General features: G+C 44.2%; 1 protein-coding gene across 1 annotated transcript in view; it reads left to right on the top strand.

Annotated features, from left to right (window-relative positions):
• Positions 1-23,850, top strand: part of chchd3a (coiled-coil-helix-coiled-coil-helix domain containing 3a) — a 32,303-nt gene that overhangs the window by 2,691 nt on the left and 5,762 nt on the right. The window contains exons 3-5 of the mRNA XM_068755559.1: positions 9,468-9,482; positions 9,899-9,982; positions 16,697-16,767. Of these exons, the coding sequence (XP_068611660.1) occupies positions 9,468-9,482; positions 9,899-9,982; positions 16,697-16,767 (170 nt within the window). The remainder of the gene's footprint in view (positions 1-9,467; positions 9,483-9,898; positions 9,983-16,696; positions 16,768-23,850) is intronic.

Raw genomic sequence — 23,850 nt, 5'->3', positions numbered from 1 at the left:
CATAGACTCCACCGTTATGTCCACAAACCATTGATCAAGATAAAGGTTTAAGCCGTGATTTTATTTATGACAGTTGCTGTTTTAATAAGTTGCTAGAAGAGCTGCAACGACTTGGAAGAATTCATATTTGTTCCAGATTCTCTTCATTTTGTGATTATTTTGAAGTTCTGTTCTCATGAGGTGTGAACATACGATCTTTCCGTCCATCTTCTCCTGCTGCAAACTATTTTGACATCATAAATAGTCATTAGATTATGTAAAATAGGTGTATTATGAAGGTGTCAAGTATATCCAAGGCCCCCTGGTGGGGGTTGCTTGTCCTTCAGGCGGTTTCCAGCACCAGTCACTTGTGTGTGTGTGTGTGTGTGTGTGTGTGTGTGTTGTCATTGCTGTTGGCTTCCTGGGGTTCTGTTGTCTGATGGAACACGCTCGGTGTCAGTGCTCGCCCATGTTCTGCCACTCAGGGATGGGGGGGTCCTGTGGTCGACCATCTGGGGACAAAAACACGCAGACCCAAAGGCTGTTGGAACTTTTAAGCCTTTCACGAGCCATAGATTTATAATGTTATTTTTTTTTTGTGCACGCTTGCCTAGAGAAAGAGGAAAAGCTTATTTTGCGAGACCCCAGTATCACGGCTAATCTTTTAATTTTACTTTCCTTGAGTTATAAATTCATAAAACCAATCATTTCTGGATAAGTATGAATAAACTGCTTGATTTTTGGCTTTCAATGGTCAAGATGGCCTCAAGGAGCCACTTTGAAGACAAAGCTAGAAAGATCAGTGTATGAATGAATGAGCCGCAAATAAATGAAACTCAATCCACAAATGAATTTTAATAGGCTAATACTTGCATGAATGGTTCAGGTGATGCTTTTATTCCATGCCTTCATGCGTTTTAATCAAACGTGACTCTCCCACCTTCCCAACATCTCGGCTCCCTGCGGAACCGAAGGGGCCCGTTGGCCAATCAATCACTGGTCGCAGTGTTTCGCCCAGACACCGGCTCCGACCCCCGGGGCGAACTTTTCAATCAAATCCTGAGTCATCAATCTTTTAGACCTCCGTACAGCAGCAGCCTGCGTTTGGTCTACCTGGCGGCGATGCTTCTCTCTGCTGTTGACAACTAAAACATTCAGAAATTACATTTGCTTCTTTTGCTTTTTTTACGGGATCTTAAGCCAACATAGAGTATAACATGGAGGAATGGCATAATACTGTACAGTCATTAAAACCAGTCTTAATGTGCTGGTTTTCCTTGCAGACATGCTCTTAGCTTAGCTTAAAATGGAATACTGGAAGGAAAACATCTAAAGCAGCACCAAACACCAACACTACATATCTGGACTCTTTTATCGTACAGAGAGATTAGGTGTGTGTCTGTGGGGGGGGGGGGGGGGGTCTGTTTCCTTCTAGTGGAACCTGTCTGACTTCAAACAGACAGAACCGAAGATGAGTCGGTGGGTCCATGTTCCACCGATCAACCCTGCAATTTTTCATGCTTTTGTTGCTCCCTCTGTTTTCATTTGTCTTTCACTCATGCAGGTTCACACGCACACACACACACACACACACAGCAAATGTGTTTTTTCCACTATCTCTGCTTTCAAAGCAACAGATAATGCAGCATGTATGTTTGTTTGACACACGCACACACACACACACACACACACTCGCGTCCATCCTGTCAGAACTCCTGGAGGAAAATCCAGGGCGACTCTTCCCTTGAACTGAGTTCTATTTGATGCTCGGCTTGCTTAAAAATGACTTCAGGTAAAGCTTAGCATTTTAAAAGTCCCATCTGCTCACCCTGTGCTCCTCTCAACTCCACCCGTCTAAAATAGCAGATGTCTGGGTTTTTTCCTCTCTTTTGGGGGGAACCTCGTGTATTTCTGTTGCGCTCTGTTGCACTTTAAATACGGCTCACTGCGCCTGGCTGATGATCCGGCGACAATTTAATTTCCAAGCTATGAAAGGAAACTTGCTGCATTTTAGAATTAGTGCCTTTTTTTTAAAATCGGTTTCTCTGAAGTTATTATCCTTTGTTTCCACATCAGAGTGTAATGAAGTTAAGGAGGAGAGGTCCTCGTGTCTTCTACTATTAAATGAGAGGAAGTCGGGGTGCGCAGGGATTTACGTATTTATTTTCGGATTTTGCTCGGCTCGCCGAATTGCATCCCCTGTTTGGCTCCATTTCTCCGAGCTGCTGTGCGAGGCACTGACTTCAGGCTTGATGTAACTGGATTTAAGAGAGCTGTTGTGTTTTTTAGTGTGCTCTGCAGATACGTTATGGAAGGGATTAGGGTGATGGGGTGTCAATCGCTGGTTGTGTTTTGTTAATTGCATACTGAGAGTCTCCTATTTCTATCCTGTGGCTTCTTTTGCATCGCAGCTTTTAATTTAACTGTCTTACTTTTGAGTTTACGCACAAATTTAGCTTAATCTGTTCATCTCTCCAGCATTATCACAATTTCGTTGACTGCCCTGGAGTGTGGTGGTGGAGTCTGGGTCGGGGGGGGGGGGGGGGGGGCACAATTACAGCTCTAAATAGCAGACAGTAATCGGTGAGGAGAGGACTCTGTGATGACTTGTTAAAGCGACTGAAAGTGCGCAAACTGACAACGTGACAATTGGAAGCTTATTTTCCTCATTTCCTGATGCACTAATTGCCTTCTGGAAACGTCAAGCCTTTCTCTGCCGGTGCTAGTGTGTGTGGTAGAGGTTTTGTCCATGTTTGCTCAGTAGATATGATATAATGAAGCGCTGGCGTGCTGTGAGAGGTCGGCCTTAAATGAACAGGTATTCTGTCCGGGCCGCTGCCTTCTCGATTGCTTCCGACTGACAGCGTTTCCGTACATGCATGTGTCAATTCTTCTTGTCTTTGCTCTCGCTCTCTCACGTATCTTGGAGGGTGTTCACTCAATTGTCCTTTTACTTTCGCCGGCCGTGCCTGAACCCTGCTCACTGTGCAAGTGTTGGGGGGGGGTTAGATGGCGGGTCAGGCTGTAGTTGGCAGGGCCTGTGGTTGGCACTCTGTACCAGACCCTTTACCCCGTCAGCTAATTAGCACTGGCGAGGGGCTGGGATATACAGCAGCGCTTCAGTTGATGGATGGGTGCTAGTGTCAGGCAAGCTTCTCTTTGATGAGATGCCTTGAACATTAAATTTATGGCCTTGGCCTGAATGTATTTATGGATGTTTTCATCCTCATTTTGTTCTGATCATTCTAAAAAAAAAAGCTTTTTCACAATTCTCTAGGAAACGAATGCACTTTTCTTCGTACGAATGGAAATCATTTACCTACACTTTAACGTTATGTGATGTGTTCACCGGTGGACTTTGTGCGAAGGACAAAAGTCTTATGCATTCTATAGCTTAAATCTGACTGCCTATTTATTGGTTCTGTAGATGGTATTCATTTGTTTGTTCTCCAATCCTTTGGTCTATAGACAATAATTTAATTGTTACATCAAGACAAATCAGATAACAAGAGTCTTATCAGAAGCTGCCTATTGTTTCCAGTGATATTGGGATGTGTCCTTACTGTATAAAAAAAACCTCACGTGTCTTCAAGTTGACATTTTTGTTCACTTCTAAAACTTTGTCAAGGGGGATGCAGCTTGGATTTTAAAAGCCACAACCTGCTGTATTAGCAAGAAAAGTTTTGCTTAGCTGAGGTTTCATTGGCCAGATATTTCACGTGTGTGTGTGGCTCAGTAAAGTGGATATATCGGATGTGTAATCTGACGCATCCAATGCATTGTTCTGTATTTTCTTCTGAGCTAATCCTTTTCCCTTTTCTTGGTCTTTCTTTATTTTCCTTCTCGTTCTGACAGCGGTATTAATGCGGTTCTATAGAAAGAACTTAAACATCGTTTATGGAGAGGGGGAAATGAGGGGGGCACGTCAAAAAGGCCACGAGCTGCTGAGAATCTGGATGAGATGTAGGGGCAGTGAGAGAATGGAAAGCAGACAAGCGCGTTAATAGAGGCGCATGGAAAGAGACGTATTGATTCACAAAGCGCTTTTCAAAACAATGCTGCGAGCTCCAATTAGGAGATAAGCCAATCCCAAACAGCACTAAAACTCCAACTTTAAACAGAAATCTAATCCATTTTAGGAATAAAAACAGTGCCATCTCTGCAAGTTGAGAACTTTAGTAGGAGGGACATCTCAACAAAAGACGGTACGCTTCTCTTCACTCTCAGGTCATTCACGCTGTCCTCTACGGATCCTGTACGGTTTCTTACACAGGATTGTCCCCATTTTGTTGGCACCATGTTCCGCCTTCCTTGTACTTCTACATTTGTCCATAATTTTCTTTGCCTTACGTGCCTTACCCCCAGCACGCACACACCTCCGTAATGAACCCACAGCTCTTCATCACTCCTTCATCTTCCCAGTGTGTTGGACATGACAGATGACTTGGGACCTCCAGAGCTTTGCTCCCCAGGGCTGTAGATAAAGGCAACTTGAACCGCAAGAAGATCAATCAATCAGTTTGCACTGCAGGCGCCTGATAAGCCAATTAATCAATCCCTGAGCCAGCAGATGTTGTTGCTGTCCCTCAGCAAAGGAGCTGATAGGGGAGTGGTGGTGGTGGTGGTGGTTGGGGCTCTCCAACAAAGTGTCCAGGAGAAGAAAGAAAAGTCATTTTTCATGTTTCGAGCAAGCTTTCATGCTTTGTGAGTTCACCGGTCCCGTTAACTTTTGCTGGAGGAATGTTAAGTGAAGCCGGTTTTGATAAGATCATATCTGTCTGGTAGTGAACCAGCAAGTCCGGTTGACTTTATTCAATGCAGGGATAAGATCATATAGTTTTCACCCTTCTCTAAAATGCATGAATACCTATTAAAACTTCTACAGGTTTGGAAGAAATACAAAAGGGGATGTGATGTGTTTCTGGGTTGACACCCTTATCAATAGCGGCAGCTGGTTCAGACGTCCTCCTTTGACCCCCCCCTCCCTGTCCAGTCAGCAACACACAGACACCACAAGGACACTTCATTTAAACAGCCAGAAGATAAGACAGATGCACAAGCATTAAGACACCCACATCACCCACCTACACCTCATGGCCTTTTAGGTCCATGTCCTGGCTTTTTGGCCTCTGTCCTGGTCAGGGTCAGCCCTTTTTGACCTGCGAGGTCATCAGGTCATTTACTCACCAGGCTAAGAAATCCCAAAGGGGAAGCAATTCTGTCTGCTCCCTCTGTGGCTTAGTCGTCTTGTTTTCTTTTGCACCAGGATAAACCGTACGTTAGGTTGTTTATTATCAAAGGTTGAATCAAGTTACCCAAGTTTCCTAACATATGCGAGTGTCTCAAGTAATGACAGTAGATCTGACTTTCACATCAACGGAAATGTAACTGATTCACAATCGGCCTCCAGCCAATGTTGCAAGTAAACCCCCCCCCCCCCCCCATAATTTATTTCGCTGTCTAGAGTGAACCGTCAAACACCAACTTGACTGATCTCTTTTTCTTTTTTGGGGGAGGTCTTACCATCAGCATCAACATCTATTTAATTGAAGGACATAATTCCAGTTGAGGTTCATCAAACAAGTCCGAGGCTGGCAACAAGACGCTGAACCGTGTCGCATGTTGATAATTAATAGTGCCGTTTTTCTCCGCCATCAGAATGCGTGTGAATAATTGTTTGGCAGTGTGTAGCGCTATCAGTCAAGGTTAAGCCCCATTTAGTGATCGTGATTTTTCTGATGCCATTATATTGCCGATAAGCCTCACACCTCCCTTGGAGACTAATAGCATGCTAAGTGTTTCTGCCGCTCAGTAAAAAAACTCACGATGCTAATTAACAAGCCAGAGTGAATGGCTTCCAATGGACTTTTATAGCTGCCGTTACCAGGCCTTGTGTTTTATTAGTGACTTTTAAAGGGTAATGTATAATGCTACCAGTAAGGTCTGGGTTATGTGATATCCTTTTACACTCCAGCACTAAGATTTGATCTGCCGGCGATGGCACTTACGATGAGTTTAACAGCGTTTACTGTCGGTGTCGAGATTTACAGTGAGGCTAGTGTGTGTGTGTCTGAAACGGTTGCGAGAGAGAGGGTGTGTGTGTGTGTGTGTGTTTGTGTCTTCAAAAAGTGTGTAGATAGTCTCTAAGCGGAATATGAACATTCTCCCAACCGCTGTCAAACCGCTGTAAAGTCCATCCTCTCACTTTCTCATCACCCATATTCTATTCACGTACCGACCCGTCTCATCTCCTCTACCCCACGAACTTCCCCTCCCTTACTTCAATCCATCTCTCACCTCCCGCCCAAAACCCTCCGCGATGCCAATTAACACTGCGGCACGGTCATATTTTTGCTACCCTTTGACCCCCCCCCCCCGACTCCGTGTCTGTCAGAGAACACCAGAGCCAGACGGGCCTGTCGTCCAGGTCTTTGATAGATGGGACTGAAAGCCGCCATCCTGCAGCACGCCGTCGGATAACGTGGGGAAGCATTGATTATGATGCTGCTTGTGGACATGGGGTGGAATCCGGCCTGGGCTGATGGTGGCAGGGGGAAGACAAAAGAGTCCGAGTTTATGGATGAGTTGCTGTAAGTTAGTGTGATGAGATTTAATTTGTGGCAGCATTTCCATCTCGTGTGATTTCTAAGCATGTGGCGGTTATACAGCGCAGCAGTGAGTGACCTTATACAACACGGTGGTCCACGCCACTGAGGTGTGAAATGAAAACTGTATTATGCGTTATTTTTCCTGCGCAGGACTCCTTGAGACTTGTAAAGGATGATAAACGGGATAAGAAAGACGCAAAATATATTTTCTAACCACAAAGTGACGTCAGGTTTTTCAGACTTTCATGCCATCTAGGAAGAGTCTGCTGTAAACGAAACGCACTGACCGACCTGCAACGATGGTTCATGGTACACCCGTCGTCATGTGAACATCAGTCTATGAACTTTAGTCTGTCTACTTCTGATCTAATCAAGTCCTCCAAATTTAATGACCGATTAACCTTCTCGAATGCTTTTGTTGATACGTCATCCCTATTGGCAGAATGACACCATTTGACTTCCCCCCCCCCCCCCCTCCCCCAAAATCGGCTTTATGAGATCTTAACATTCAAGTACCCAAACATCCTGGATGAAGTTCATGATTTGTGTTAGAATAAGTACGTCGGCAAGGTTACGGGACCATTTCGTGAGAGCGATGGCAATAACGGCGAGGTTAAGTTAATGGAGCCAATCAGTGGCTGCAGTTAAATAGATTTTGACCTTCAAACGGGCGAGCTGGATAGCATAACGCGATGCCGTTGTATGACTGCCTGTATGCAGTGTAGTAGATGCCCACGCCGTGTAGCATGAACCGCACGAGAAACTGGACAAAGAAGCGCGAATGTATGGCAGCAGCGTGAACAGTTGGTGGGTGTGGAGCCTGACTCGGCAAAATCCGCCTGGATTCATCCCTCTTCCATCCTCCTCTCCTGCTGTCCTCTCCCTCCGCTCCCCTGCCCTCGCTCCCAGCTCAAACTGCGGCAGTCGGCTAATTAAAAAACACGGTTGCCCTTAATTATTCAGGCGCTGGCTAATTGATATTCACAGTGGCGTTTACCTCGCCTAAATGATCCGTTTAATCTGACCGCCGTGGTTTCACTCTCAGGCGCCTGTCACCCTCGGCCATTGTGCTACTGTACTTAATGAGAGACGAGGGGGGGGGAGGGGGGCACTGGGGGGAATGTTAAAGTTTGCTCTTCATATTATGAGTTTTTTTCTACGCTGCTATGAGCCCGGTCTGGCCTAGCGACAGGGTGCTAACAGTGAGTGTGTGTGTTTTTTACCGTGTCATGGGAGTAAGCCTGAATCAGGGGAACTTGCTCATTCCAAATTAATTACATCATCCTCTGGTCTTTGCAAAGTTTTCAATTTTGTGATGGAGTGGAAGTCAGGTTTCACTCATTTGGGACAAGTCTTGAAAAGTTTCATGTGTCCGTATTTTCCCACTTTATCCTCTTCCTTATTGAAAAAGATTCCCCGCGTGGCCCCGAGCGCTTCTCGTCCCACCCGACGTGCACCTTTGCCATTCTTGACACCTCCAATGATAAATAACTTTTTAATGTCATCTTGCTCTCTTTGTCTCTTATCTCCTTGTTCTTTATTTTCAATTCTACCCCCCACCCATTACCCGTAACTCATCTTTCGGCCCCCACCCACCCATGACCGCCTCTTTATTAGGAGAAGGGCAGTGGTGAAGTCCGCTCTATTGTTTGGCCTTTAGTATGATTAGATTATCTTTAAAGTCGGCTGAATGGGGTTAATCGGTCGGAAGTAATCCTGATGGTGTGTGTGTGCGTGTAAGCAAATGGGAAGCCAAACCCCCGGCATATATGTACAACATCTCCGCGGCTGCATGTATGCAAACATGTGAACATTAAAAACCACAGAAGAAGGAAAGGAAATCCCTGTTCCGACCTCTCGTCTGCGTTGATAACCCCTCCGTCTCGCCTTCGGCGCGCATTTATCTCTCCGCCCGCTCTCTGTCTGCACAGCTGCTCGGGCCCGTGTGTTCTTGTGCGGATTTGTGCGCCCATGTGTGCGTTTCAGCTCAGCGTCTGAGCCGTTGTTTGTGTCTCGGCGTTTGCGCGCATCTTTCGTCTGTCTGTGCAAAGTCTTCGGATGCCGCCTCGGAAGCATGGCTTGAGTTTTTAAATGCTTACGACAGGACCCTGACCCCCCCCTCCTTCATCCCATCATCCATATTATCCACCTTTTTGTGGGCATGCCGGACATCGATAATCACTGTCAATCAGGTGAATGATAATGATATCTAGAATTCGTTTTTATATTCACAAGGTCAAAGAGAGATTTTGACAACATTTTACTTTTGGTCAGGATAGAATCAGAGACTGTAATCTTAAGGATCCACCTTGAGCCTCGCCCATCTCATGTGAGGACAGCCCATCGGTGACACTCGCCACTGCTCCTCATTACAATGCAAAGAGCACACGGCTCTGCCTGCAGTGCTTTGAGTAGCCAAACACAGATGGCTATCGCTGTATTACAGATTAGATGGGGGGGGGGGACGTTTTTCATTTCTTCTCCGTATGTTGTATTTTCACCCAAATCCGGTCCGTCTCCTTCAGCATCCTGCAGTTCCCAAATAACTTGAAGGCTTCTCCGCCCCGGCTGCTGGTGGTGTGTGTGTGTGTGTGTGTGTGTGTGTGTGTGTGTTTTTGTCTTTGAGCTTCACTATAATGTGCATGCAAAAATTGATTTGCTGTCATTTTGTCCAGGTGTGTGTGTGTGTGTGTGTGCGCACTCATGAGAGATGCGATCGAGAAGATCAAGTGTGAGTGTTGAAGCCAAGCGGCTTCACCTCTTGCCTCTGATTACTAAACCTTTCCAAATGTCACTTTGAAGAAGCTTGTGTATGAATCACTGCCTCTTTACACTTGATGTTTTTTTCTTCTCGCTGCTTTTTATGCTCCCCTAATTCAGGAAATAGTTAGAAAGGTAAGCACGGAGTCTTCATCGTGACTTTAGTGTGCCACTGAGAGAATTGGCCAAATGTTGAGTGAAGGTCACAGCTAACATACGGGTCTGACCTCGGTGCCGCTTTGCAGTGACGACTGATATTATCCTCTTTGGTCTGGTGGCGCGAAGGCATCCTCACTTTGACACACATTCATGTGCACGTTTTCATGTCCGTGCAAAACTCACCAGGACCTCTGTGTGTGCGTGAGCAGCACATTTGAAACCTATTTTAGAATGAGCAGTTCTGGTGTGTGTGTATATAGTATGCTGTTATAAAGTTTCTGTTGTTAATGTGCATTTGATTTGTTTTCTCATTTGTATGTGTGTGTTTATGTGTTGCCTGTGTTACACATATTTTTGGATGTGTGTGTGTGTGTGTGTGTCTGTGTGTTTAGGCCAAGCAGCTGCAGAGCAAAGCAGAAAACTTGGAGAAGCAGGATGCTTTCTACAGAGAGCAGCTGGCCCGGCTGGAGGAGAGGGTGAGTGACCGTTTGCACCGTTGTCCAACTCCAGAGATGCCTGTTGGTGGATACCGGCTATATGATTGTGTCATAAAACCTATTTCCATAGTTTCAGCCCTTTTACAGCCCTTCGTTTAGCTGAATTCTCAGCTAGAAATGGAGAAGAAGCACTCGTTGGATTCACAATTTTGCTTATTAACGAACTTGGAACGGAGAAATTGCCCAGCAGGGTGCTACGGTTGCTCAGCATTAGGCGGAATTATTTTTACGCCGACCAAACGAAACAAGTGTATTTCTCTTCACATTAACGCACGATAATAGGACAAGCGAAATTCAAAGAACAAAAAGACGTGAGTCATCCCAAGATGGACGATTCAATAATCTGCATTTTGCAGCAGAAGACGAAGTGAGGACTAAATGCTGCAGCATTCTGTCGCAGAGCTGGGTGGACATCACTGCAACCTTCAAGAACAATACAGTACATCATGCATTGCAGCTCTGGTTTTTGCCCCGGAGAAATGTCTTCATAGCGCACCTCTGTAAATGTATAATGCATGCTGATAACAGTGCAAACACAAACAAGTGCACACAGATTTATGCTCACAATTCAGCCAGCAATACGGCATGGGCTTGGACACCACTGGGCTCAACCGGGGTACAATTGCTTTTATTCTTTTCGCATGCCTCAGCCTCTCTGCACACAAACGGTTCACTTCATTTTTCACCTTTCGGTAATAGACCTTCTTCTGCTCCTTTCCTCCAATTCTAATTCTACACCCCATCCCAGCAGCGTTTGAAGGATAGAAAGGTTACATCTTATTCATTGTTGTCCCCAGAAATGATACTGCCCTGATGTTGCTTGTCATATAAATGGTCCGGGGAAGGGGGGGCGGGGGGGCGGGCAGTTTGGCACATGCCGACCGGCCCAGTGAGAGATGCCTGCAAGACAAGGGAATCGGGGTCAAACGCCCTGTTTAGGTGTTAAACTGGATGGATTCATGCCGCTCTCGAATCATAAGTGTGGTTTAGGAAGGTCAGACAGTGTGCCCCTGGTGATTCGCTGAAATGGTACCTTCACACTGGGATGGAGGATTCTCTCCTTCCAAAGGTGCAAAAAAAGTAAGATGCCCAAATGCGAATTTCTAGATATTATTGTGGAAGAGAGAGAGGCATGTTGATTCTTATCCAAAGGCGTTCCTTAGAAAGCCGTATAAGCCGGCATCACAAAGTGTGATATAGTCAATGAGTCAAGTACTCGGATCTCAGGAGCATCTTTGTGTTAGTCAGTCTTTATCTAAATGACTCAGATCTCACATTCTGTCATTCCTGTGTGTTCTGCAAATAATTACTTTGTAATTTCTTCATATTTTTTTACCGTAATATTTTTCGTGTCAATCTGCTGCATTTGTTAAGAAATCAGATGTGTGTTCCTCCACTGGAGATAAATAAGCCCAAACCAGTTAGTAATGAGGGGTGATAGACATTGATTTCGGTTGCTTAGACAAGAGAACTCCATTTCCTGACGTCCAGGGGGAGTGTTTGATTTGATCGGATAATTTCCTAGAGAAAAACAAAATATTGACTTTCATTAGTCGTTCATTGGCTTGAGAAAAGTCGAAAATGGAAGCGGATCTTGGCGACTTCTTGCGTTGCTCTTGAACCTGAGGGATGGGTTTTGTATAGCTGAGCTCCTCTCTTGGATTGTTCCATCACTGATGGTGTAGCTCCACTGCATCGCTCTGTACTGGAGCGAATGTGAGCACTGACTGTGGAGGTGACGACTCCCATCTAACACAGGCATTATCGACCTTAGGCGCTGGCAATCCGTCAGGCATGTTGGCCTCCGGTCAATATTCCTTAGATCAAAGTGTCAACAAATCGCCTCCACACCTCAGAAGGAAGGAGAGAGGGGATGGGAGTGGGAGGGATAGATGGACGGACAGCAAAAGGAGGGAATACTCTACTAAAGACACAAGAGAAATATCAGTTAAATACTAGTGTCACTTTATTTATTGTCTCGTAAAGTGACATTTCATCAGAGAGAGAGGATAAGAGAGAAAGACTCAAACGTGGTAAAAAGATAAGATGGACAAAAGCTAAAAAAAAGGATAGTAAAATAAAACCTAAAGGTGAGAGTGAAAGGAAGAAGCATCGCGGTCTGTGAAAATGAGCAGTGTGTGCACGCTGGTTTATTGATTTGTGCACAGGAATGAAATGATAAATTAATTAGATTTCACAAGCACTTGGTCCTTGAAATGTGTACGCAAACGACACCATTTCAATTTGCAAATTGAGGCAGAATTAATGGCCTGCAAAGAGAAAATACAATAGCAGCGGCGGCCATGTGTGTGTTTCCTGTGACGGCGTGTGTGTGGTCCTGGGTGCAGCCGAGGCTCAGAGAGACGGGCACGTTGCATGTTTTCTGACTCCGTAGGTGGTAAGGTTTGTTTGGACCGCATTAGTAATACATTTTTACTTGTTCCAGTCGGATTTCCCTTTTATTCAAATTCCTTCCCTTTTTGTCTTTACCCAAATAAGAGAGTTACAATATGTGGAAAGAGACTTCTCAGTGCTGCGTAATCCACATTTGCGTGAGGTTTTTTTCTCTCTTTTCTTTGGTTACAAACTCGGAGAGTCCATTTGACCGCTGAAAATAAAAGTATTGGCAATCTTGTTCTTTGTCCGAGCGGTCCTCCCCAGATCTCCCCCACCAAGCTCTACACATCAGCAGAAAGGGTCACCAAAAGAAAGAAAGGGAGCGAATATGAGTCTGATATATATTACACGTCTGTTTCAATCCAATATAGCCATTCATCAGTGGGGCTTCCAGTGACAGGCCATCACCAGGCTCGCAGGCAGCTCAGCCTGCTGCCTCTGCTGCTGTTCATTGGGTCCACAGCTACCAAATAGCCCCCAAAAACAATATCTATATATTTATTACATTTTCACTCAATACCTGCCCTGCTGTAAAACAATCTCATATTTAACAATCAACTTGGCAGTGCACCCCCCCCCCCCCCCTTTCTGTTCCAGCCTTAATTCCCTGCCACTTATGTCACTCTAAATCTTTCTTTTTTCAGTTTTCATTGAGTGTGGATTTTTGGTTCAAGTTTCATTTTTTTTTTAGAGAATTTCCTATTTTTCATTTGCTATTTTTATTATTATTGCCTTTTTATGTCAATGGAATTGGATTTTTCTGGTCTCCAGAGGTGGATAATCACTGCGGCAATATCCGGCTCATAGCAAAGTTCCACAGAACTGTGAAAGGAAGGAATGCAGGGAGATAGAAATGAGAAAAAAAACATACCTTCTATCTTTATGTCTGTCTCTGACTTCCCATCTTCATCTTTCACTCTGGCTGTTATTTTATTTTGCCCTTTGTCTCTGTCTGTAGCCAAAATCTCATAGTATACATTTAGCTTCTGTTGTGTTAAAATAAAAGACATTCTGAATATTGAAAACCGCTTTCTTTCACCATGAAGCAATCATTCGTCTGTCCCCGTCTCTGCAAGTTATATAACAGGAGACACAATAATCCGGAGTGAAGACATGACAGTGGGCTGTAGTGTTGAATTATTACCTTCGCCAAGGAGGTTATTGTGTCTGAGGCTGGTTGCTGCCACATGATGGGATTCATGGAGATTTAAACAGAAGTGTTTTCAAGGATTTGTGATTTCACAACAAACGAGCAGCACATTAATTTACTTTTAAAAGCAGCTGTAATACTGCACAGGATGAAATTATTCCGTACCCTGGGATAAGCAAGCAGATTGCGCATGATTGGAATTCATGTCTGAACACTTGCATACAAATCTAAGTATATATGTTGTATTTTTCTTTTTCCAAAAAGTCCTTTTAATGAGTTAATTGCAAAAATGGACAATTTTGGCTCTCTAATCTGTGCGCCCCAACCCTTGGAAGTTGTCTTTCTCTCCTTATGGCAAATCTTAGTCAATGCTCGGCCCATTCTCTGCTTGCAAGATAGGCTTGATAGCAATTTAGCAGCTTCCTTGCTCTCCGCGGCTTGCTGCAGGGAGTTGCACAGCAGAAGTCTCATTTTGTCTACAGCTGCAGAACCTTAATGTTTGCCATGGTGGGGTTCTTCCCCGTGTCGGCCCTCCTGCTCAGCAGCAGATAAGAGAAAGAAGCAATCAGTACAGGGAGTTATTTGTTTCATTCATTAAAAACTTGGAGGTTCGCACTCTAAATTGACTGAGCCTGTGTTGTGGCGCAGCTTTTATCTTCTCCAAATCACTGCAGTGCATTAGCCGTAATGACTTAATCTGTCTATGACACCCCCTACCAGTATTTGTGTGGCTCCTGATGAGTTAAAAACCTTGTGGAAAGCAAATTGAGTAAAAAAGCAAATAAACAGTTATACTTTTTTTGAGGTAGGTACTTGAGGGCACATCGGGTATATTCTATTTCCAAAAAAACAAATTGGTCGACAGCAATCATCTTTTTGAGAAACTAGAGAAAGGTTGCGTTTTGCTTCAAACAACCCAAAAGCGGGCTCTCATCACTGGTCTAAAAAAAAAAAAAAAAAGGGTCAGTGCTACTCTTGAATCAGTCGGGGCAGCAGCTGGAAATTACAATTTGAGACCACTCTGCAATCACATGAATTACACTCCTCCTGGCTGTGCGTGCACGTGCGTGCGCGCTCGCCTTTGTCTTGCAAACAAGGTGTGTGTACATGCTTCTGCCAGCATGGCCACGGATAAACCCGTGTGTGTGTGTGTATACCTTGTTTGTGAAAGTGTCAGCATGAATGATTGTGTGTACATGTATCACAAGTGGTCCTGCAATCATTGTCACGCATTACCTTTTGTCCTCCCTGGTGGATCAGTGTGCTGATTAGTGCCAGATATGCCATTTAGCCAGGTAGTATTACCTCATACTTGGTATTCTAGACAGAGACTCAAAACCAGCTCTGTCTGACTTTATTTTTCTCTTCCAATGGCTCAATCGCAGCATTCGGGAAAAGTCTCATTCTTGCCTGCTTAGCAGCATGAAAATCTCTTTTTATTAGCCTTCTTTATCTGTGCATAAGCTTTTCTTTTAAGTCCTTTTCCCGAGTTCTTGACAGTTTCTTTGTCTACCCTGAAAACCATTTGATTCGAGGCCAAGAGGGCACAGATACAGCATGAGCTTACAAGTTGACGCTTAAACTTTGGGTGTACGTCTTTAAATTGTTTGACTTGTAAAATTATATCTGCCTCCGGGGCAACTGCCGTAGGCCGGTAGAGTATTCAGACCGGTACTTCCCCCCCCCCATCTTGAATTTGATTGCTTTATTGTTAGGGGCAACAGTGCACACACTGCCCGATTCTCTGAAGGTGTAACAAGCGTAAAAGGTGCCTCATTCGACTCGACGTAGACATAAATCGTTTCCAGGCAATCAAATGTGGCGCAATGCAGACTGCAGATCTTTCAAGACTGATCAAAGAAAATAAACTGCATTTATTAAAGTTGTCATAGCAAAAGGATGTAAATGTATGTGATTACGGTTTGTCGGTAAGCTAGGTTGGTTTCAGTCAAGGTTAGGTTCACTCTGAATCCATTGCAAGCCCCTCAGACTAAATGAAGAGGCATCAAATCTGTGTCAACCTTTTGGCAGCATTGTCATGTCCCATCTTCTTTTAGCTCTACAACCCGTGACTATTGATGTTTTCAACAGCGCAGTTCATTCCAATCAATCACTGCTGAACTATGATGAATGTCCTCCCTGCCAGGAGGTTGTTAGGGCAGATGGAGCCAATAGCCTTCATTTATCACTTTACCAGCACAACCAGCATAATTAATTCACAATTATATTGTGTTTGGTGGTCAATTAAGTTGCTGGATCTTGGTTAAGACATGTAATTAGTCAGCTTACAACAATGTATGGATCTTGCTGGAGCAAATTTTAAGAATTACTTCTTTTTTTTAACCCTAAAAAGTCTTTATGAAAATGCTTTAAAACTATCTTATTTAATTTTTTGTTTTATTATCTCACTGCTTATGGTTTTGAACACCATTTTACAACTTCTTGCCCTTTTTTGACCATAAATGTGCGGAACTGCATTTAAAGGCTAACACAAATGTATTTTCCTAGTCATATAAATACAATAGGATCAAGGCAACGTGTTGGAAGAGATAATACAAGTTGAGGGGGCCGACTCAGGCTTCATTTACTATGGGTCACTTGAGGATTGGACTGCACACTGTCAACTCGCGACCCTCTGACCTTACAGGATTGCCTCCTGTTATTACAGCAGTCCTCTGTGGCAGGAAAAGGCACTCAAACCAAGAGGCAAACGCGATGCACAACCTCAGAAAAAGCACACAAAACAAAAGAGAATCATTTATCATCCTTGCATACTTTATATCTAAAGACATACTCATCATTTTTACATGTTATAGCAAGTTTGCCCTCATGTTGGGGACAATAAGCCCAACTGGTAATAGAGCAATGGCCTTAATATCCCAGTCCATTAAGTTTTAATGGCGTATAAGTGGGCGGTGCATGAGCCTGGGTTGTGTAGGCTCACTGCACTGTGGTGTATTATATCAGTTCGGAACTGCTAAGAGGTGTCACTTTGCTGAAATGTTGTCCAATGACTAAATAGCTGTAACCTGAAAGTGGAGAAAATGTGAATTAATTGGATTGATGCTTGTTTTTACATCTGAGAGATTACAGTCACTTTATGCATTGGTCTCGCTCACTGGTTTTTCCTTTCCATCTCTCTACAGAGTGCTCAGCTCTACAAGGTCACCACAGAGAACTACCACAAAGCTGCTGATCAAGTGAATGCCAAGTTCAAGTAAGTTGAGATATAATCAGTCCAAAGCAAGTTTGAAGGCTCTCAATTACATGCCAATATTTAAATTATTTACTCTGACCTCTAATCCTTAAATTATCTTGCATCTTATGTATAATTATACTATTGAACAATCTTTTTTTTTGGAGCCAAGCAGTTTTTCTTTTAAGATGTATATTGTCTTCCTTTGTATGATCCATTCATTTAATGCCAGAAGTCAATGTGGACCGCTGTACTCGCTATTGAATTATTCTACCCGCATTCTAACATAGCGCTTTCAATCACAACCAATTTAGTCCGACCCATTTGCTGCTGTTGAAGATGTGGTTCTCTGATAAGCCTTGAACCCATGGTGATGGTGGCAGGGGGGGGGGGCTTTTCTTGCCCGCTTTTAATTTCCCCAAGTTGAACTGTGTCTTCAGCCAGACCCGAATCAAAGGAGTTCATCAAATTGTACCACTTTTGTCATTTATGTAGCATTTTGTACATTGATAAGTCAGCTATAAGATAAAATTATGTGCAAAATGGGTTCACATTGGTGTTCAAAAACATTTGCGTACTTTGTCTTTTTTTATTGCGAGCTGCGAGCCATTCATCCTGGTGTGTTGTAGCCTAGAAATATAAACAAGGTTTTCTTCATATAGTGCCTTACAGCTCAGGAGTATGTGTATATATATATATATATATATATATATATATGTATCCATCATTCTGATAGTGCTAAGCTGCGCTCTAAATACAAATTACAGCCACACCTTACAGCGAAAGGAATGGTTGAGAGAGAAGGAAGTATTAAACATCAGAGCAGCCGGGGATGTAGCGCATATCCAACGCATATGTATGTAACTCAAGAAGTGCAGAATCCCTCTCCGTCTGTGTTCCATCTGTCTTCTTAATAAGAGGCCATTATACTCCATAGTAATGTAGGGAAAGTGGATGAGGAGACTGCAGGAGGTGGAGCAAAATACGGCTCTGGCTTGGAGCAATCCTCCAGGGAGGCTGGGCTAATTGCGTTAGCTTGTCATTAGCCAGCGCTAACTCTGGGATCATTGTCTCCCGCAGAAACGCTGGAAACTGATTAGCCTAGTCCACCAGGGGTTTAGTGCTAGACTTGTGGAAGTCTGAGCTCTGACTTCCCAAATCACATTAAATGGGAAAAAAAATATCCACTGGAATAACATTAGTGCCAAATGACAGCGCTAACTGCAAGCGAACGCGCGGGTAGTCATGTGACATGGGCCTTTGCAAGAAGAACGGTGATTGGCCGATTGTATTATTTGAGGTGCATTTTGCAGGCTTGTGATTGGGTTACAACTGTGGAAAAGCAGAGGAGAAGGAAGTGTGTGTGTTTGTATACTAATGAAATGGCGGGAAGGTCTGGTGTTCCAAGACCGGCGGGGGGGGGGGGCGCAAAGATATATCGAGGAAATCAGAGCAGGAGGTTAATTGGATTTAGCAGGGCGTGTTTGTCTTTCCTTGCTTGCGTGTGTGAGTTCATGCATGATGTTGCATGTTTGTGAACATAACGTCTGCCTTTCCTCGAAGCCCTTCCTGACTCCCGTACGACAGAGGACCCGACTGAGATAAGATGCTATCAGTAACTTCTGTTGAATAATAAAAAGGGAATATTTTTCCGTCTCGCTCCGGCTTTTGATTTCCTCAAAGTCGAAAAAATGTCCCCCCAGAGATTAAAAAAAAAAAGAAAGAAAAGCTGCCGTCTTATCCTTCCTTGATAGAATTAGCATTTGATATGTTAATGTGAGGATGTTATTAAGTGCGGGAGATGACATCTTTCTTATTAGAATGTCTTCATTTCCCCTACTCCAGTTCACGCCAGTGCCACCGTTAAGAGAGTGATAGGACTCCAGGGATTGATTAGTATTAGAGCTGATATTCAGCTACAGTTCATTATGTTGGAGGAGGAGATTTGTGGGACCCGAGTAGACCGTCTGTCGAGTTTTGTGTAACATCACGATGTGGGCGTTTGGAAGTTTCTTGTTTTTTTTCATTAAATTTTTTTCTTCAAACTGACATGTAATTAGTTTTTAGATTTTAGTTGGATTTCAATCAAACCCTCGGTGAAGAAATAAATAAATTAAAGGGTGAGACACTCCAGGGAGGGATGTGGCGTTAGTCTCCGGTACAGCTGTTCCCCGCTGTTTCCTGCAGTATTCCCACCATGGAGCTCTCCCATCCGGAACGCGACTGCGTCGTTGTGACCTCTTTACTACATACAGGTAGAGGAACACGTTGAGTCAGAACAAAGCAAAAAGACCTATTTTGCCTTGAGCCACCCTGCATGAAAACCATATTGATCAAACATACGGAAGTGATTATCTTTTTGGTATTGTTACAAAACCGTAGACAAAAGAAGATTGTCTGAAGTGGGTATGAATAAATGCAAAGTGGTAAAAGGTCCGTCTGGTGTCTGGAATTGTTGTTGTGAATCATAAACTGCACTAGAGACCAAGACATAAGACAATTGGAGCACAATTCATCCACAAATATGCAAATCTATTCCACATACGGCGTGCGTTCACGTGGCAGCAAAGCTTTTATTCACTCTCAAACACCGACTGGAGATAAGAGTTCCCGGTTGCTTTCGGAAAAAGGAGGCCGCCTCTCCCTGCGCCTGATTAATGTCCCGTCACCTTCACTAGTAGTAGTTTATCCAAGTCTGATCCATTATCGCACCGTCCAGCACAGAATGCATGACCTTTACGGCACTACATGTATGTTGGGGTGCAAATGTGTGCGTGCTCTCGTATGCGAGGATGAATCAATTCCAGCAGGCTCGCGTCTACGCATGTGTCCAGGATATCTTCTCAGGGATGCGTGTGTGTGTGTGTGTGTGTGTGTGTGTCGATGTGCTGCAGTGACCCCAAAGGGGCGGCAGTTTGAATTGCAAGCTGACAGGCGTGGAGGAAAATGATAGATGTGAGATTATGCCAAAAGATGGAACAGTGGCGGAGTCCTAAGCCTCCCGTCAGCGCTAACCTTTGGTGGGGCTTTGGGCTTCTTTGTATGAAGCCGCTCACTTCCACTTTTTGTCCTGGGTCCCTGCGGAATTCAGCCGGGGGGCCTGCACGTTTTCTAGGAATGGCCTGACACGTCCATGTAAGGACTGGAGACCATCATCTCTGATGTCTCCATCCCATTACCCTTCTTCTCTGGTCTCTAAAACTTTGACGCCTCAAAGCTTCCTACCTTGGTGGTTATGTGCTTTCTCACTTTATGCGTGAGCATCCAATGTCGTGTGTTTTGTGTGGTGTGCATTTACTGTGCACACCACAGGGGTGGGGAGAGGAAAGTACCCTCCTGACCTAATGGATTCCGAGTCCTCCAACATCACTGCAGGATGTTTTTCCTATCTTCCACATTTCTGTGTAAGATTTATACGCTGGAGAAGATCCAGAAGGCTTTCCTCAAATACACAAAATGTAAATAAGTCGTCGAGGCACTTTGGCGACTTTTCTTGGCAGTGCTCCCGAATGTTTAAGAGGAAAATATTGATGTCCCAAAATGAATTCCGTGGGGATTTATTGATATTTAATTGAGCCAAGCAGCAATTTAACTTATAAATAAATGGCCGGAGTAAAATTAAAAGCTGCGTTGCTGCAAAGTAATTAAGCTCTAACTTTGTCTTTCTGATGCGGTATCCGTCGGCGAGGCGGAACGGACCGTGCAGCCCTTTCGACCCCTTTGGTTAGGTGGACAGCCAGCGGCGTTCCCATATCGAAGCGACCTAGGTGTAGGAAGAAGACGCCGTTCAGGAGTCAATACGTGCTTTAAAAGCTCTTTGAGGGCTTTAAGAGCTGCACCGTGTCGGCTGTGAAACGGCGCACAACCGTTTGTTAGGATTGTGTGGGTGTGGACACGGACACACAATGCACATACATGCACGCTCTTAGTGGCTGACGCAGTGGAATCACAGCATTAATTACTTTCTCTGTGTTATTTGGGGGATGGAAGGGGGTTCATGCAATCGCTGGAATGATGGATCAGAAAAGAGCTTCTTCCTCGTAGCCGTGCCAACAAGAAACGGCACGTCTTCATCACGGAAGCGCCGCCACGCCTTATAGTTTGGGATTCGTCTGTCACAAAATAAGGAGCCGCTATCGGCGGCGTGCTTCAACACTTGTTTCTGGAAACGTATCAGAGTTGCTCTTCTTCTGCGTGCAGCCAGATATCCATCCTCTTGAGGAGAGTGCTTATGAAATGGGTCAGAGAGGACTCAGGCTGCCTTTCTTCCTCTCATCTGCCCGTTCTTCTTTGTCTCCATCGCTACTCGCTCACGAGCAGTGTTTTCTGTCACAATTCAAAACTCTCTCTCTTTGTCTGCTTGCTCAGCCCCCCTTCTCTCTCTCTCTCTATTCTTCAACAGTCTTACATTACTCTCTCTAGGTTCGCTCTCTCCGTCTCTTGTTCAATCTTTCATCCACACTGATGGGATTCACTGCAGGAGGTCATTCGGGTCTGCTTTTTAGAACAGCGTGAGTGAAATGTGTCATTTTTCTCTTTAACTGGATCATTTGTATTTATTTACCTCCCTCAGCACTGACTCCCGCCTTAACTAGCGAGAGCATGAGGGCTTTTTAAGGGGAACCGCCAGCCGCCCCCTAACCCTATTAACCTCTAAGAGGACCCAAATGATGATAAATAGACAATGTGGTGATTTGGAACTCAATCCGGTGGCAGGCAAAGCGTAATCCATACTGCCAATGGATTGGTGGGGGGGGCGGGGGGCAGTTAGACTGGGGGAGATACATACTAGTATCATCGCAACGGCACGACAAACGGCTTCTTCCAGGATAGGGCTGCCTGGGGAGTGGAGAAAAAAAGACTTTTATACAAAGAACATTCCCATCAAAAGAAGAGCAGCAACTCCCCAGAATCCACTGCAGCAACTTGTGTGTGTTTATTGTCAAACAGGATAAATGTGTTTTGATGTCGTCGTCCTCCTCTTCATCGTGGTGCAGAGGATGGTATTTACCGTTACAAAGCACCACAAGGTGTCGTGTTCTTATCCTTTTATTCAATATTGCAATATTGCATAACTTTTGCAACAATTCTTTGGAGCCAGTTTAGTGTTACAGAAGTTCTCACAGATGGACGTGATGTTTCCACCCGCCTGGCGCTGTCCGAGCATGTTTCATCCCTAACGGAGATCCATGGAAGTCATTTTAGTGCACGCTGCTCGACAGATGGTAGGCGTGGTCAATATATGTTTCTTTGAAAAGGATGCACAGACGCTGATCTTCAGTCTATCGGCACGAGCGCGTTGCATGACACTCCCAGCATCGATCTGGATCTGCCGGCTCGCGGCCGGTATATTCTTTGAGGAATGTAGCCTATTCAAATATGTCCTCCCCTCCATAGAAATGTGCTGACATGAGCGGTGGGAGACTTGAAAGGAGGGATTGTATTAAATGATATAGGGACACCTTGAGGAGAGAGGCAGACAGTGAGCAGGCAATCTTGCTCTGCTTTATTACATGTTAAATGGAACATATTCATCTTCTCGTATCGCTCCTGCCCCTCCTCTCAACCTCATTTTCTCCTCTTTCTCGAAAACTTGACAAAAGGAGGTGTGCGAGGAGCTTCAGGGGTGTTTTCGTTGGAGGGTCTTCACCCGCCTCCGGTCTCCGCAGATGCCGCGTTTTTCCTCTTCTGCCTTTTCCCTTGCTTTTCTGTCGTCTGTCTTAAACACACACACACTGTTCATCTCTGCCTGGGTTCCTGTAATAAAGCTTTTTTTTCTCTCTCTATGGAGTGACATTCCCCCACTCCCCTTTTCTCCTCTCTCCACATTTTGATTTATGACGCAGAGCAGGGAAGCTGTAATGTAGATATCTAAAAACCAACCTTGCGCCTTTCACTCCTATCAGTGCATCAAAGATATAGGGACCCGCTCGGTTTGCATGGTTGTAATGCATGCATGTTGTGGTGTGGATGAAGTGTTGTTATAGAGACCTTTCACTGCTACTGATGGCATGAGGCGAGACCCCTATATGACTGTAAAGATTTACTGCCTCTGGGGTTGCAGCACAAAAACGCACACGAATGCACAGTGCAAATAATAACCAATCATTTCTGGCTGGATGTCTACATGTTTTAGTCTTCCACCACAAGGGGCTTTCTTAAATATCCCTTGAAACGCTGGGGATCGGGGGAGGGAATAAGGAGAGAGGAATAATGGGAAGATGTGGATGGTTAAAAGGAGGAGGTATGGAGAGACAGGGGGTGCAACGGTTGTTTTATGACCCATAGAATTATCTGTATCTGCATTGAAGTATTTCTGTTTCTGTGGGTGAAGGTGGATAGAACATGAATGATGTGTACATCTGCCCACGTTGCATGATTTTCTTCTGCAACATGCTTGCTGTCCACTTTAACAGGATTTGGTCTAAGAAGGAAAGAGGAGTTTTCAGCTGCTCGCATTCAAAATTCACAATTGAGACTTTGCTTCGAAAAAAAATGTTCAAAAGTAAAATGTGATTTATTTCTGCATTTCTACAGACAGGGATGGACAGAATAGCCTTCATTCCTCTTTCATTATGTACTGTGTGTTAAAGATGGCATGTCAGGATTTAAATGTTTTTTTAACTGGAAAATAAAAAATAAGTCAAGGACGATTGGCTAACAGATGAAACATACAAGAATTGTGCTATTTGCAATTTTGGGATATTAAGCTTTTTTATTTTTCTTCTTTTGGGAGAATATATGAAACTTGCGATATTTTAAGTGTAGAAATGTTGTTCGAAGTACTATATTGTCGACAAATTGACCATATGCACTAGAAAATAATTCCCCATTCAATAATTTACCTAGTTTTCTGTCTAAAACTTGAACCACTTTCTAGATTTCGTTTGACTTATTTACTGCTCAGGTCATTTAGGAACGGGATGAGGATACCTTCTGATTCCCACCGTAGCGGAATCTGATTTGTTTTTACGTGTTATTGCGTAAAATTTGCTTGCATGTTGAGAAATATTGTCTATGCAAATCACCTGGGAGGATCAGAATCCCCTCGTGGCTCGCCTGAAGCCGAGTACAGTAACTTGAATTTACTTTCACTCCGAGCCT

Source organism: Brachionichthys hirsutus, chromosome 22, assembly GCF_040956055.1.
Source record: "Brachionichthys hirsutus isolate HB-005 chromosome 22, CSIRO-AGI_Bhir_v1, whole genome shotgun sequence".
NCBI classification, from domain to species: Eukaryota; Metazoa; Chordata; class Actinopteri; order Lophiiformes; family Brachionichthyidae; genus Brachionichthys; species Brachionichthys hirsutus.
Note: the sequence above shows the minus strand (reverse complement) of the source record. Positions and strands in the feature narration are given on the sequence as shown.